The sequence below is a fragment of the Lontra canadensis genome, unplaced genomic scaffold (assembly GCF_010015895.1).
Source record: "Lontra canadensis isolate GAN:19392208 unplaced genomic scaffold, GSC_riverotter_1.0 scaffold27, whole genome shotgun sequence".
NCBI lineage: Eukaryota > Metazoa > Chordata > Mammalia > Carnivora > Mustelidae > Lontra > Lontra canadensis.
The window spans coordinates 20,252,307-20,268,084 of record NW_022631021.1 but is presented as its reverse complement, the minus strand read 5'-3'; the positions used below and the strand labels follow the sequence as shown (position 1 = coordinate 20,268,084).

The 15,778-nt window shown below is 38.0% G+C and overlaps 1 protein-coding gene across 1 annotated transcript in view; it reads right to left on the bottom strand.

Moving 5' to 3' along the window:
• Positions 1 to 3,132: 3,132 nt before the first annotated feature.
• Positions 3,133 to 15,778, bottom strand: part of PKHD1 (PKHD1 ciliary IPT domain containing fibrocystin/polyductin) — a 443,932-nt gene continuing 431,286 nt past the window's right edge. Inside the window, exon 67 of the mRNA XM_032864542.1 lies at positions 3,133 to 3,737. Coding sequence (XP_032720433.1) covers positions 3,289 to 3,737 — 449 coding nt within the window. The 3' untranslated portion in view covers positions 3,133 to 3,288. The remainder of the gene's footprint in view (positions 3,738 to 15,778) is intronic.

Genomic DNA, 15,778 nt, shown 5'->3' with positions numbered 1-15,778 from the left:
AAATGCATTAAGTGAATCTTCTGTCTCAAAATATACCAGATTGATGGGCAGAAAATACTCTCTTCTTGAGTTGTTCCAAGCACAGAGAATCCTGGTCTTTTTTCAAGTATAAAAATAACAAATGTAAGAAGAATATTTGTAAACATACAAATCTCCATATTCTACCACTGAAGTGTCATTTAACTTTGTAAAAATAATTTGTCCCTTTTAAAAGATTACATTCAGGAAATGTGATCTGTTTCTCAAATATATCTGCAATTAGTCACAGTGCTATCATGTAGGTTGAAATCAACTGTTCTGCACTCAGTAGTAGAGTAATTCCTTCCATTTATAGCTCTTTCAAAATTGACACTGAATATATTATAAATTCTGGAAACAAAATATGGAATAAATGCATGAATTTTAAATGACAGAATTAATTAAAATCCTTTACTGTTATTGACATGTACAATTTTATAGAGGCTTGGTTGAATAATATTTGCATGTGATTTACATTCAATTTTCCCCATACTCATCTTTGCATAGAGTTTGCATACATTTCAAAGTATAGTAATTTCATACATTTGGATTTTAGACTGCTGGATGGAAGAGAGCTCTTCACTAAGTAATCCTGGAAAGGTTTGGGCCTCTTGGTTCTCAGTAGCCTCAATGGGAAACAATATGGGCAAATCTGCTGTGGGACACAACCCTGGTCAGACTGGCTCGTCCATCACTCTGACTGAGGGAGACTTAAAGTTCTGTCAAAGTCTGGTATCTTCTCTGAACACAATCCCTCAAACTTGAGAGATGGTGGGAACTACCCTGGCTCTCTTCACCCTTACTTCTTGATTTTAACATCCAGAAATATTTACAAATATTTTTTTACAAATATTTTGTTTAGTATCTTGAGGGAAACAAATCTACCATGTATAGAAGATCAGAAATGAGAAGCAAGAAGAGTTTCTTTGAAATAACAGAAGAACATGACACTTTTTAATTATTTATTTCAATAAAGAGTAAGCTCTGTCACTGCTGGGAAATATCTTCTGGGCCACCTGAGTTAATGGTCTGAATAAGTTTAAGGGTGGCTGATAGTGGTGCTTTATCTACCGGCTCATCTCCAGACATAAATGAACTAAGAGCTACTGTCTTGGCTTCTAGTATTTACCCAGTTCTCCCATTTTCTGAGGAGAAAAAGAGGACTGTCTTAATTATGCGTTAGAGGATTCTGACTAGACTCTGAAATTCTATACCACATATTAGAGCCCTGCAAGTTATTCTGGCTATCTCTGGCTGCTCTTAAGGTCCAAAGAGTCCATTTTGGCCTCCAGGATCCCAAGTATTGTGAAGGGAGCATTAATTGATTAATTATGGATCAAACTTGCCTTCCAGAAAGATTTGTCTTGTGGTGCATGGAAGATTTGTAAGAAGCTAGTAAAGGTTAAAGGAGTAGAAATAACAGCTGATAAATGGCTGGGTGGAGTAAGATGGAACATGAAGTCTGGGTTGACCTCTAGATGTCCAGTCAGAGTGCAGTGATGTCATGTGTTATGTTAGGGCAAGCACGAGGAGAAGTCGGTTTTAAGGCTATGTTAGCTTTTCAGTGGCCATAGGATAATCTAGTGGCATAACCCACTGGGATAACCTAGTGTGATAACCTCAGTAGGCAACTAATTCTATGATGTAGAGCTCAGGAAAGAAATCTGGGCTGGAATTTGTGGTGGTAAAAGAAGTCACCAGAGTGAGAGGGAGAATGTGTAGACAAATCCACAGCAGTAGTGTTAAGACTGCCATCACTTCATAATTCTTGAAATCCTTAACTTCCGAAATGCTGTTGTACAAAAACATTACAGATCTCTGATGACTCAATGTATATACTAAAGATTGTAAATAAAATAATTTCATAAACCAGGAAACCACAAAAAAAGAGATAAAGGACAGGTTATAGTGGGGACTAATGAAACTAGAAAAGGCATAATCTGCCCAAACCAAGTTATTTTTTCTTTGTTATATTTTTAAATACTGTTAGTGCCTAAATAGAATGCGCACACACACACACACACACACACAAAAGGATTCAGGGAGCCAGTTTATACCTCCAGAGTAAATTTCTATAGACCAGATTGCCCGTCAATGCCCTTCTTTTTTTTTTTTTTTTTAAGATTTTATTTATTTACTTGACAGAGAGAGAGACCACAAGTAGGCAGAGAGGCAAGCAGAGAGAGGAAGGGAAGCAGGCTCCTTGCTGAGCAGAGAGCCTGATGCAGGGCTCGATCCCAGGACCCTGGGATCATGACCTGAGCCAAAGACAGAGGCCTTAACCCACTGAGCCACCCAGGTACCCCCCATCAATGCCCTTCTTAAACACAGATAGCCTGGACTGAAATTTCTTGGAGAACATTAATCTTGATACTTAATCATTATCTCCCTCAGAATCCAATACTGTGTCACAGAGAAAGCTGCCTCCCTCCTTTCAAGGCGGCTTTAAGGTTTGAGATGTCCATATTACATCTAAAGAGTGGACAAAAGGCTGAGAATGTTCCCAGAAACTCTTGGTAGAGCAAGGCATACTTTCCCATTGATGCCTTGAGCCATGATGACTTCCTGCCTGTACCTACTATGGGACTAGTTCCAGAGCATCCTTATTTAAAATTCTGCAAAGGAAGCATTTGTTTCCTTTCTCTGTTCTAATTCAAAATAGGACAGCCTCTGAATCTCTCAGAGATTGGAAAGTCCTGATTTATATTTAGGGAAAACTGAGAACAAGTTGTTTCTGGAGATTCTCCTCGCCTCTGCCATCTTTGTTTTACTCCCTTGGAGTGTAAATCCTTTTGGATTCAGAGCCCAGGACACAATCAGGCTGCTTAAAGTGTCCAGTTTGAACACTGATGAGCACTCTTCAGATGTTTGAATTAGGTGAAACTGCCTTTAGCATCCTTACCCAACTCGACACCAGTTGACCCTTTACTCTGGTCTTCATTAGAACCCCTCACACACAGACTGGAGAGGCTACATTCAATATAATCTCTTCCCTCCTTCACTAGGCAGGTGTACACATTATCTTCTCCAAAAATCAGTGCTCTGAAAAATGAGTTCACTAATAATCTGCTTCGGCCCTTGGTTATCTCTAGTTTCCCCAAATAGTTTTCTTAAATTCAACCCAGCTACTAACAGGAAGAACTGTTTTAAAAAAAAAATGTAACTTTGGTCCATGGACAATTGCTTTCTCCAAACTTAACTGTTTTTATATCTTTGTCCTTAATGCAAGTTTCAGCAAAGCCCATGAGCACATCAATTTTCATGTGTCCATCATAGCTGTTTTTGAATAGTTTCCAGGTGTACGGAATGAGGACAGAATGCCTGGGTAGCACCGCAAGAGGCTTTCTTCTCTTGAGAAAGCCCCAAGTGGCCTCTTTCCTGGCTCAACAGGGTCTGCCCCTGCATCTTCTCCCTTTCTTGTCTGAGGTCTGGGCAGAGCAGCAATCTCTGATCTTGACCTGCCATTTGGTATCTGACCAACTGCTCTTGGGCTTCCTTCCAGGTCCCAGTCTCTTGAAGGTACACCTGCTGAGCAGGAGAGCCCAGAGCACAGGTGTGACCCTGGGATGTGACACCAGTAATACTGGGAGCAGGTGCAACTTCTCGGCGGCCACCCTCTTCTTGGGCAGCGCGACGGCCCACCTTCCTTCGGGACACTCCATTCAGGGACTGGTGGGGGAGCTGGTTCAGCCTGTCCACAATGACCTTCATCTTCATATCTGTAGGAGAAAAGAAGTTAGGGAAGAAATGGATTTAGTTCTCAAATCATTTAAGGTTAAGAACCCTCACTTGACATACTTCGCATTCCAGAAACGATACTGTCAATTAAAGATTGAGTTGTATCAGTTTATTGATTTACAAATGCCTTTAGAAATATATATTTTAACTAAAAAAGCAATTTTATCCCATGCCCAATGTATACTTAATATTAATTATCTAATAAAGATTCGATAGGGGCACCTGAGTGGCTCAGTCAGTTGAGCATCCAACTCTTGACCTCAGCTCAGGCCTTGATTTTAGGGTTTTGAGTTCAAGCCCTGCATTAGGCTTCACTTAATAAACAAAGAAACAAACAAATAAATACAAAAACTTGATAATATCACTTCCTCCCAAAGAACACTTTTTATGATATGTATAAGTCAATAAGAATTTCTCCTTGTAAGCACAATGGCTTAAATATAAAAACCAGACTACAGTCAGATCTTACCAAGCAGGCCAACTCACATTTGTATTGAGAAATTTGAGCTCTAGTGGTGCCTGGGTGGCTCAGTTAGTTAAGGGTCTGCCTTTGGCTCCAGTCATGATCTCAGGGTCCTGGGGTCGAGCCCCATGTTGGGTTCCCTGCTCAGTGGGGTCTACTTCTCCCCCTTCCCATACTCTCTCTCTCTCAGATAAATAAATTAATAAAATCTTGAAAAAAAAAGAAATTTGAGCTCTAAAAGCCAGTCTTACTTAACACTGTGGTTTTTATGACAAACTCACAATTTGATTATCTTTGATTTTATGACATGAATTTAAACATATGTAGAGATAACATAAACATATCAATAAACATGTATCCCTATGAGTGTGTCATATTGGGTTGTGTAATAGTGGAAGGAGAGAAGGAGCACTAAACGAGAGTCAAAAAACCAGGGTTCAAGTCCCCCTTCCTTGCTAGCTGGCTCTGTGACTTTCATCCTGTCTCTTAGCCTCTCTGCACCTCAGTTGTATAATCTCATATTATTCTCAGGTACTACTTTGCAATTTACTAAAATGTATTTCATTTTAGCAGTCTTATTTTAATTACAGTTTTCTTCCCTTGACATTTCATTTGTATTTTATTTTCCTACTCAACAAAATGAATATTCAACTCAGAAGAGTGCAACATTGGTACTGCCACAGTAAACAGATGATCTCAGTGCTTTTGCCCTAATCTGTCCCAACTCTTTGCAGGATGTATTATATAAGCCATAACACTTCCAGCCTTTAAAATGTGATCATGCCATATGTGAATGAGCTAACTAACCTATCATATCATTGGGTAATACATAAAGATGAACTAGAGCTATATAGAGTTCTACTGATGCAGTCAAGTAAAACCTACTAAAACAGATGTTTATGGTATTAAATATGTAAGAGATGGTCCCTAGAAGCAACATAGCAAAACAGCTAAGAGTACAGGCTGGGAATCAAACAAATGTAGTCAGATTTCCTGCTTGGTGCGGATTGTACTTATTTTCCATGTGCTTCAGTTTCCTCATCTGTAAAACAGTTATATTGATGGTACCCACCTCATAGGATTGTTTGAAGGTTAAATAAGATGATTTATGCTAAGAACCACCCAGAATCTATGATGTGGTAGACTGGATAAAAAATAATCACCATACGGGCACCTGGGTGGCTCAGTGGGTTAAAGCCTCTGCCTTTGGCTCAGGTCATGATCCCACGGTCCTGAGATTGAGCCCCACATCGGGCTCCCTGCTCAGCAGGGAGCCTGCTTCCTCTTCTCTCTCTGCCTGCCTCTCCACCTACTTGTGATCTCTCTCTCTGTCAAATAAATAAATAAAATCTTTAAAAAAAGTAATCACCATAATTCAAATTGCTAATTCTCGGAGAGTTCTCATCCCTGCCAGGCACTGTTCCTAATGCTTTACATTCATTCACTCACTTAATCTTCATAGCCATCCCAGAAGGCTAGTCCCATTATTGTCCTCATTTTACAGATGGAGAAACAAAGGTACAGAGTGTGGAATTACTCGCCCTAAATCACAAAGCCTCCAAATAAAGATACGAGATTTGAACTTAGCTAGCCTGGTCTTTACCATCTAACATAATAACTTAATAGGATTCCATATACATCTCTTTTTTTATTCTGTCTACAGTTTATCTTAATAAAAAATGTACCCTAAATTAATAGCCCTGTAGATATCTTTGTCTTACACAGAGAGAAACATTATAGAAATTCACATCAAAATGAACAAGCAAGCACCATCAACAAGAGAGACCCCAGATGTCTAACTTGGGATTATCTTTTTCCCCAAGTTTGCTTATATTTTTCCATTCTCATCAATTTTTTAAGTGTCACCTCTTAGATTTGCATTTATTTGCCAAATATCTTGGTTGCTGAAGGTTTGAGACATTTTTCATTCTGAAGTTTCAAAAGTGCCTCAGATTTAGTATCTCTAAAGAATGAAGTTGTTGAGTCCTTCTCACATTCTACTCTTTTATTTACCCTCTTTCATTCATACAATCCCTTTTCAGGTGCTCAGACTAGGTTGTAGGAGGACTCATTTGGAGCCTGTAAAGATTCTTCATTGGAGATCTCATCTATTTTCTCACTGGCTTATTAGTTTCTTTCTTTCTCTCTCCCTTTCTCCCTCCCTTCCTCCCTTCCTTCCCTCCCTTTTCTTTCTTTCTTTTTTCCTTTTCATTCATTCATTCATTCATTCATTCTTTCATTCATTTTCTGAGTACCTACTATGTGGTAGGCCTAGAAATATAGCAATGAACAAGAAGCAGTCCTAATATCATGTGTTTATGCTCTAGTAGTGAAGACAAACCTAAATCAGAAAATGCACAGAGCTTGTATTAGGTCCTATGATAACAAACGTCCTGGGAACATGTCCCCCGCTCTCCAGGGGCTCTGGGAAACAGACCTCTAAGCTGATGAAGGTGAGAGCCTTATAGTGAGTGTGTATAGTGAGTATGTAAGTAAAATACTAGGGAAGACAAAAGAGGAATTACTTAACCTTGCCTGAAATGTTAGAAAGACTTCACAAAGGATATGACTCAAGTTTTGAGGCATAATATGGTGGAAAGACAGTCTAATATACAGGATGGCACATGAAAAACCAAGTCAGTAAAAACAAACAAGATGTGCTGGGGACTCTGAAAATAGCTCCAGACACGGAGAACTGAAGTTGTATATATAGATGTGGATGTAGGGTGGAGAGTGGTAAAAGAAAAAAGTTATCATACTTGATAGAGGTCATAAATAAATAAGGGGTCTTGAAAACTCAACTAAGGAATCTGGAATTTATATCACAGAAGATGAGGTGGTGGTTTTAGAGTAGGGCAGTGACATATTATTTTCATCTTGGGATGAAGAGCCTTTCTATAATGAAGACAGTGAACTGTGGGGGAGAGAAGGAGGTCAGTTGAAAGACTACTTCAATAGTCTGAGCAAAACATAATAAAGAAGAGTAGGCCAGAGTCAAAAATATTGGACAGCCAAGCAGACAGATTCTGAGTGCAAGATATAACAGTGGTGGGGAAGAGAAGAAGGCTAACATTTATTGAATATCTAGATATGGGTCAGGGACTTAAGAACTATCCCCACTTATAGTTGAGAGATTAGAAAACAGAAGAGATCTTGTAATCTAGAGAAAGCAAAACAGAATATATTTCTATTACATCAGAAAAAACTACAAAACATTTTTTGGTGCACATGAAAATAAACCAACTGAAAATAAAAATATTCCACTCAGACTGTATTACTGGTGGCTATCCAACTTCCTGGTGGCTATAGGTGCTAATGAGTTTTTCTTGAATGAATACTATAAATATAAGGGCATGAATATATTTTACATTTCCCCCCAAGAAATTATAGTCTCCTTGAAAACATGGGCTTGCTCTTACTCTGCTTTTATGTTCTATAGAAATTATCTCACTGTTAACTGAACACTGATACTAGTCTCCTTTTCTGTTAAGAAGAATGTTCAAGAGAGTGAGAAGTTTTTTCAGATGACACATATGGAAAAGCATTTCACAGTAACAAAGTCCCTAATTTCACATTCTGGCTAGTGCTCACTGTGTGTGTGTGTGTGTGTGTGTGTGTGTGTGAACATGTGCATGTGTGCATTTGTATATGAGTGTGTGCATATGTGTGCATATGCATGTGTGTACTCATACATGACCTCAGGGCAGGTAGTAAGAATACATGTTTTGGAATGGGACTACTGAACCTATTGAACTTATGTCTGGGTTTACTAGGAAAACTAATTGACCCTTTGAAGTGCAGTTTTCTTTTAATGATATGGGAAAATTTGGTCTGCTATCTTCTAAAACTGTCATGAAAGCAGATGAGTTACAACATGGTTTGGCACCTTGTACACTATGAATATATTCATGCCCTTATAGTGGTTTTGGATCCAGTTCATCATAAACAGCTCAGCTGTTGTGTTGAGGTTGGATTACTATTGTGATGATGATAACTTCAGGAAAAAACAAAAGAACCATTCATCTGAGTATTTCATGGACATTTAACGTACATACTGGCTTACATATTATAAGCATTATTTTCAGAAAGTATACTCTTTTCTAACTTTGATATCTTAAAGTCTCTATGGCCGGCTGTTCAAGTCCAATTCCTTTAAAGTACTTGATAGACACATAGTGCTCAGTCTGGCTGCACCCTCCTCTGAGGACAAAAGTCTGAGCTCTTCCCCTAATTACCTCATCTCCCACCTGTAGGAATTATCTTAAAATATCCTAGCCCTGAAATCTTTTTTTCATCCTATCTTCCAACACTCTCTGCCTTTTATTCATCTCCCCCAATGCCTTACTTCCTTCAGGAAGTACTTCCTAACTCATGAGTTTCTTATTGTTACAACACATTATGTATTGAGGGATGTATCATTCTATTTCTTATAAACATCAAAGTATCTTGATTTGACTAAAAAACATTTTATTAAATTATAGGTTTTTTTACCAATTAAAAGAAACAAGATTGTTCAGTTAATAATGCCATTATTCATTTGTATTCTCGCACCTGTCTTTTGAAGAGGAACAGGCTAATTATTGAAAATAACACTTAAATAGCAATTATAGAGATTATCACATGTTGGGCACTAAATACACATATATATAATTTAGTACTTACAACAACCCCTGAAGTAAGTGCTATTATTATCTCCCTTTTAGAAGGGAGGCCACTGATGTACAAAGAGGTTAAGTAACTTCCCAAGACCACATACAAAGTAGTGACAGATCTTACTTACTTGACAGAATTCAAGATTCTTGGCTCCAGAATCTGTACTCTAAGCACTACATAATACTGTGTAGAGTTGAGGATAGAAGCGGGGAGTTAAGAAGAATGTTGGGTTGGATACATGCATGGAAATATGGCATGCATGCAAACATCTTCTTTTGTGGGCCTTACAGTGAAAACAAAGGTTGAGAACTAGCTTAAATTCCTGGGACAGAGGTGAGGGGGGTGGAAGTTTGGGGGGGTGAGGGGGGGGAGGGTGTGTGGCAACACTGTTATCAACATTTCCCATGCCTGCTTTTCTTATACCTCACTTCCAAATTCCTTAACCACTTTTTGATATGTAATATAAATGCTAATTTATTAACCTGTATATTATCTCCTCTCTCAGTTTCCCAAGAGTTGTTTTGATGTGCATTAGCAGACAATGATCATGTCTGTATCACACTCTAACAGACAGCATTGGGGAAAAGGGTACCAATTTTCCATGTCATTTTAATCTAATAATGAAGGGGAAGTGAGGTGAGGAAGGGGAGAGTAATGACATAATATAAGTATATGTGATATAATTTTGATTTGGAGCAGGCAAGTGAGATAAAGAAATCATGTTGTTTACATTGTTTCTGTGATACGTCAATTAATGTTCTGCTATGCTAAACTTATGCTATTCCTATCTTCTCTCTCCTTTCCCACCGTCCTTTTCCCTGGCATATATCTGCTATGGGATATGACCTAACTATGGGATGATTCTCTTGCTTAGAGCTATGAGAACTTTCAGGTATCCTTGTTTCCATATGGGATCTTCAGATCCTTCCAGAACCATTCCTGGACAGCTTAAACTACATTGATTTATGCCTCAATACTTGTTGACTAAAGTTTCTCATTTGACTTGGACAACTGCTTCTATCATTAGTCACCTTTCCTTGTATGATAGTCTCATCTTCCTCTTGGGAGGCTGAGTTTCTTCCAGGAAGGAACTTTTTGTGCATTCAACCTCGTCTTCCTATTATGCCAAGTCCTATGCCAACTACTGAGTTTGGTGTCATTTCCATAATTACTGCTCCCACAGGAGGAAAAGACATAGTTTTCTGAGATCAGCAAATAACCAAAGAACAAGAATAATACATTGTTAGATAGAAGCAAACTTTAAAAAGGGGGAAAAAGACTGAATTTTTATCCCTTGGTAAAACCAACACCACTTCATAGAAGAGGAATCAAACATAACAAGTCACCTATTTTCAACCCATTGAAGATATTGTTATCTTGTTTTTGAGAGACCGTCATTGGAGATCTGTTCCATCTTGTTCTTCAAGTCTGCATCTATTCATAAAAGACTAACACAAGCATATCTTTCCTTTGCAGGCCCCAAAACATTTAAAAATCTCCCATGAATTATTTACATGGAAGCTCCAATCAGCAACATACCTGACAGACTCCCTAGTTGAAATGAAAGTGCACTGTGTAAAGGTGCCCAGGGAGCCTGGCCACTTCCCACTGTGAGGTTATAGACAGAACTAAGTCAGTACACATTATATGTCAGCACTGACATCAGAAGGAATCAGATCCTTTGATCTTGGACCTCCACAGGAAGCTTAGATCTCAGACAAATTAGATAAAAAATGAATTTATAGTAGATACGTGTCCTAAGGCATTCAGCTGAATGTTTGGGTTTTAGGGAAGGAAGAATAGTGAATATCAAAACATATGAATTGGCATGTCTCTCTTCTACCTCCACCTTGTTGGTAAGTCCCCATAAAAATGGAAAGATAAGATATCAAATGGCCCCACCAGGACACCTAGAGTCCCATTGGTGGGTTTGATCGAGTTTCAGGAAGAATGGAATAAAATATGGAAACATATATCCCTTTTCTATGAAAAGGAAGACTAGATGGTTTTGGATCCTTTCAGCTAGTGGTTTTGGATCCAGTTCATCATAAACAGCTATACCTTTTCCAGCTATCCTTTACCTCCTTTGTTTTCCAAAACTTTCTTGGGCAACAAGTATATGGTGTTCCTGTGATTACTTTAAATTTGTATGGGTACTGCTCACTGGCTCCTTTTGTAAGGGGAACATTAGCAATGAATCTCTACTCCCCTCCCACCACCCTCACTGCTCATAATTTCGCAGCCTAGTTTCCATATCCTGCATTCTGTGTTGGATGACCTGGTTTCAGCATAGAAGTTTAAATATAATCACCTGGACCCTGGAGCTGAAATAGGGTCTGAAACAGACAGAAGGATAGTTGATCAACCAACAGAAAGAATGCACTCCACCTTGGGTTTCTCACTTGTTAATAAGGGCAACAGTCCTGCCCACATATTGAAGAAGGCATATGTAATAATTAAGATTAGTTAATCTAGATTATTTGTTCCTTTAAGTGAAAAATTATCGTATATTTTTAACAAGAAATGTATGGGAAATCAGAAGGTATGGAAATTTTAAAAAGTTGAAGGAAAAAATGCATTTAGTCCCATATTATATCATGATTGATTTCCATTTTATTGTTTTTATAATATTCCAGCAATGGATATGTTTCGGTAAACCTGATTTAACTCATTAATCCATATGGAGTTTACTTTGGTGTATTTGTTTTTTTTGTTTTGTTTTGTTTTTTTGAGAGAGAGAGAGAGAGAGAGAGAACAAACACCAGTGAAGGGGGAGGGGCAGAGGGAGAGGGAGAAAGAGAATCTCAAGCAGAGTCCCTGCTGAGTGTGGAGCCTGACCTAGGGCTCAATCTCACAACCCTGAGATCATGACCTGAGCTGAAAACAAGAGTCGGACACTTTACTGACTGAGCCACCCAGGTGCCCCACATTGCTGTATTTTTTGAAGTGTGAATCTAGATTGAGAAGTGTTCTAAATAGTCAAATTTACTAACCCTACTTATAGACTAACACTTGTTTTCCTTTATTTTCATTATTTCTTTTATCATGTTACATTTATATGTCTAATATTTATATTTAATTGAAGTTATTTGCACTAATATCTCCAAATATTCTTCTGTCAGTATCACACTGCCTTAAAAATAGTAACCTAAATATTATTCCTTTGAGCTACCATCACTACTGCCATAAAAATCAATTTCTTATAAAAAATTGGCTTTATGTCATTGATTTATATTTTCTGAAGAACTTTAGAATCATCTTATGCTGTTTTATTCAGTATAAAATGATTGTAGCTGCCTTTAACAAAAATTAATTTAGGAACTACTGATGTCTTTGTAATATTAGTCAATCTACTTAGAAACATGTTGCAATTTCTTATGTAATCAAGTCTCCTCTTTAAACAATTCAATAGAATATTGTTTATTTTTTATATAAGCCCAATATATCTCTTGTTAAGATTGTTTTCCCAGACAGCCTATTTTTAGTTGCTATTATGCATTGCAGTATGTTTCATAACTATACCACTGGCTTATACAATATTATTTTTCCATAAACTGACATAGTTTCTGAGTAAGCTACTCAAATAACTTATAAATTACAGCAGTTAATGGTTGAAATCTTTTAAGTTACTATTAAACAATTATATCATTTGTGAACCATCACATATTTTCTCTAACACTGCCTTAATTTTGTTTTTATACCTGCATTTCCTAGAATTCTAAAATATATGTTATAAAGTTGTGGTGTATTCATATGAGTAGTACTTCTTCTAATATTCCATTGTTAAACATGATATTGGATCTTGATTGCAAAGAGCATTGGAACTCTCCATCTTATTTAGCAGGAAGACTCTTATTCCTAGTATTTTAAAAAAAATATTCCTATTTTTAAAAGTTTTCTTAAGGAATTAGTGCTAGACTTTATTCATTTTTTATTTTCATTTATTTATTTATTTCAATATTTTATTTTCATTTACTCATATTTTTAAATTAGGAAGAGTTCATATATTTTTAATTATATGACATGGGTATGCTCTTTATTAATAATTTCCAAATATAGTTTTACCTTCCTGGAAACTTGGGACAATTTGTAGTCCTGACCTGCTTTGGTTTTCCCTACTTCTGGACATCCTGAGGCCATCTCTCTTCTCCCTTCTCCCTGTCATTCTTACAGATTTGTACCTATAAAGGTAAACTGACAATCTGTTCTATTTTATATTCACAAAATATACCATCTATAGTGAACAGGACTCTAAAGCAGGAGACATGAATCCCTGAAGTTGATGGTTATACTCACACATCCTTAATATCTTGCCATTTTTACATGTCAATTTTCAATTCCCAACATTGGGTACATGGATTTCATAAAAAAGAAAAAAAAAAAAAAGGTGGCCAGTGGCCAAAGATCAATGTTTGCTCAGGAGAAGGCAACACTGAGTTCTGTAGCAGTAGCTGTCCCATAAAGACAAAGGCAGTAGCAAGGAAAGCAAAATGGCCCTAGACAACATTGTCCCTGGAAGTGAGAAGTCACATTTTCCCTGGAAGTGAGAAGTCACATTTTCCCTATTGTTAGGACCCCAAAGATGTATAGTCATTATCCTGTTGTTAATTTTGTGAACCCGAATAAACTGTCCACATCTCTTTTAGAAGAAATAAGGGGACTTTTTTTATAGCCATTGAAAAACTGCTAGAATCCAGCGTTCTCTAAAGAGGGGGAAGGGCGGGAAGGGGTCTCATTTCATCTCTATCTTCATTGTTCACTCAACAACAATAATTATAAGTGGTCTAATATCCTAACGCCCTATGGTAACAGTGTTGCTAGAATTAGAAAAGATACAGAACTTTTATGAAATGATCTCGACCACACTAACACCAAAATTTTATATATATATACATATATATATATGTATATATATATTGTGTTAAGTGAACAAGACTGAAGTGTTATCAAATTTGAGAGAAGGGGATTATTCCTTCTAGCTAAGAAAAAAAATGAAAAGGAAGAGAAGAATTTGATCTGGGATAAGAAGGAATGGAGACTTTAGATGTGTGGATACATTGAAGAAGGTCATTTTGAGGCTGGGAGAACTAATTGTGTATGGGGAATATTGTCTTGGAGGGAAAAGAAGGAGTGGGAGACTGGACGTCTATAACGGGGTCATTAGCTGAGACTGAACAGTAGATATGTTGTGAAAGGGAGTGGGATAAGGTGGAAACCAGACATTGCAGAGGAGAAGTTGGTTATACTTGGTGAAAGAGCACAAGGTGGTAGGGGGAACCCTAAGAGGTAAAGATAACTCTGAGGTATCTCACCTAGGAGATCTGCCCCCTATCAACCAAATTAGGGGACCAAGGGAATGGTTGAAAAGGAATGGTACAAAATTTAGCTTTGACAGGGCAAAGCTAGACTCCCTCCCTGGCATTTCTATAAACCATTTCTATAAAACTGGACAACCAAGCCCTTAGCAAATGGGATCTGAAACAGTGTGATATGATTTAGGAGCTAGAGGGAGTAAACATGTAACTTAAGATAATGATATTCTTTCTCTCTTGGAGCATTCTCTCCCATCCATAAATGCTTTGAATACATATTGTTTGCTTTGATTGCTTTACATTTAATTGCTTGTTGCCTAGAATTGTTCTTTCATTTTCCCCCAAATATTAGTTTTGTGTGTCAACCTGCATACTGCAAGCTCATCAAGGACAGGGGACCAGATATCACCCCTTTGCAACTATACAGAAAAGATCTCATAAGGTACTAAATAAATATCAGGAGGTAAATAAATACTTACTCAATATTTACTGGGAGACATAATCTAACTGCATTTATTGTTATGTCATTCCAGCATCTCCCATCTACGTGTTACAAAGACAAATAATAGCTTCTACCAGGGTTTCTCAACCTTAACATTATTGACATCTTCAACCAAATCATCTTTATTGTGGGGTGGTCCTGTGCATTATAAGATGTTTATAATGCCCCTGATCTCTTCTCACCAGATGCCAGTAGTATCTCCCCCTCCCTGTGACAACAAAAATGTCTCCAGACAGGGGTGCCTGGGTGGCTCAGTCAGTTGGGCATCCAACTCTTGATTTCAGCTCAGGTCTTGATCTTAGGGTCCTGTGATCAAGCCCTGTGTCTGGTTTTGCACATGGACCTTGCTGAAAATTCTCTCTGCCCCTCCTCCCTGCACTCTCACTCATGTGCTCGCTCTCCCTCTTAAAAAAAAAAAAAAAAAAAAAAAGTCTGCAGGCATTGCAAATGTCTTCTAGAGATAGGATGACCACTGTCCCAATTTGGCTGGTACTGAGGGAGTTGCTGAGACATAGGCTTTTATTTTTAAAACTAGGATAATCAGGATCAGGATCAGGGAAATTAAGAAAACCAGGATGAGGGATACCTGGGTGGCTCAGTTGGTTAAGCAGCTGCCTTTGGCTCAGGTCATGATCCCAGTGTCCTGGGATTGAGTCCCACATTGGGCTCCTTGCTCGGCAGGAAGCCTGCTTCTCCCTCTGCCTCTGCCTGCCACTCTGCCTGTGCTCACTCGCTCTCTCTTCTTCTCTGACAAATAAATAAATAAAATCTTTAAAAAAAAAAAAAAAGGAAGAAAACCAGGATGATATTTGCATCCCACTTGGAAGCCAAAATTACCCTGGTTAGGAACTGCTGGCCTGGGGATGCCTGGTGGCTCAGCTGGTTACGTGTCTGCCTTTAGCCCAGGTCATGACCAGAGGGTCCTGAGATCAAGTCCCGCAACAGGTTCCTGCTCAAAGGGGAGCCTGCTTCCCCCTCTGCCTGTTCTTCCCCCCTGCTTGTGCTCTATCTGTTTGAGAAATAAATAAATAAATTCTTAAAAAAAAATCACTGGCCTGTGGGAACAGAGAACCACCCATAACTTCTAAAAAA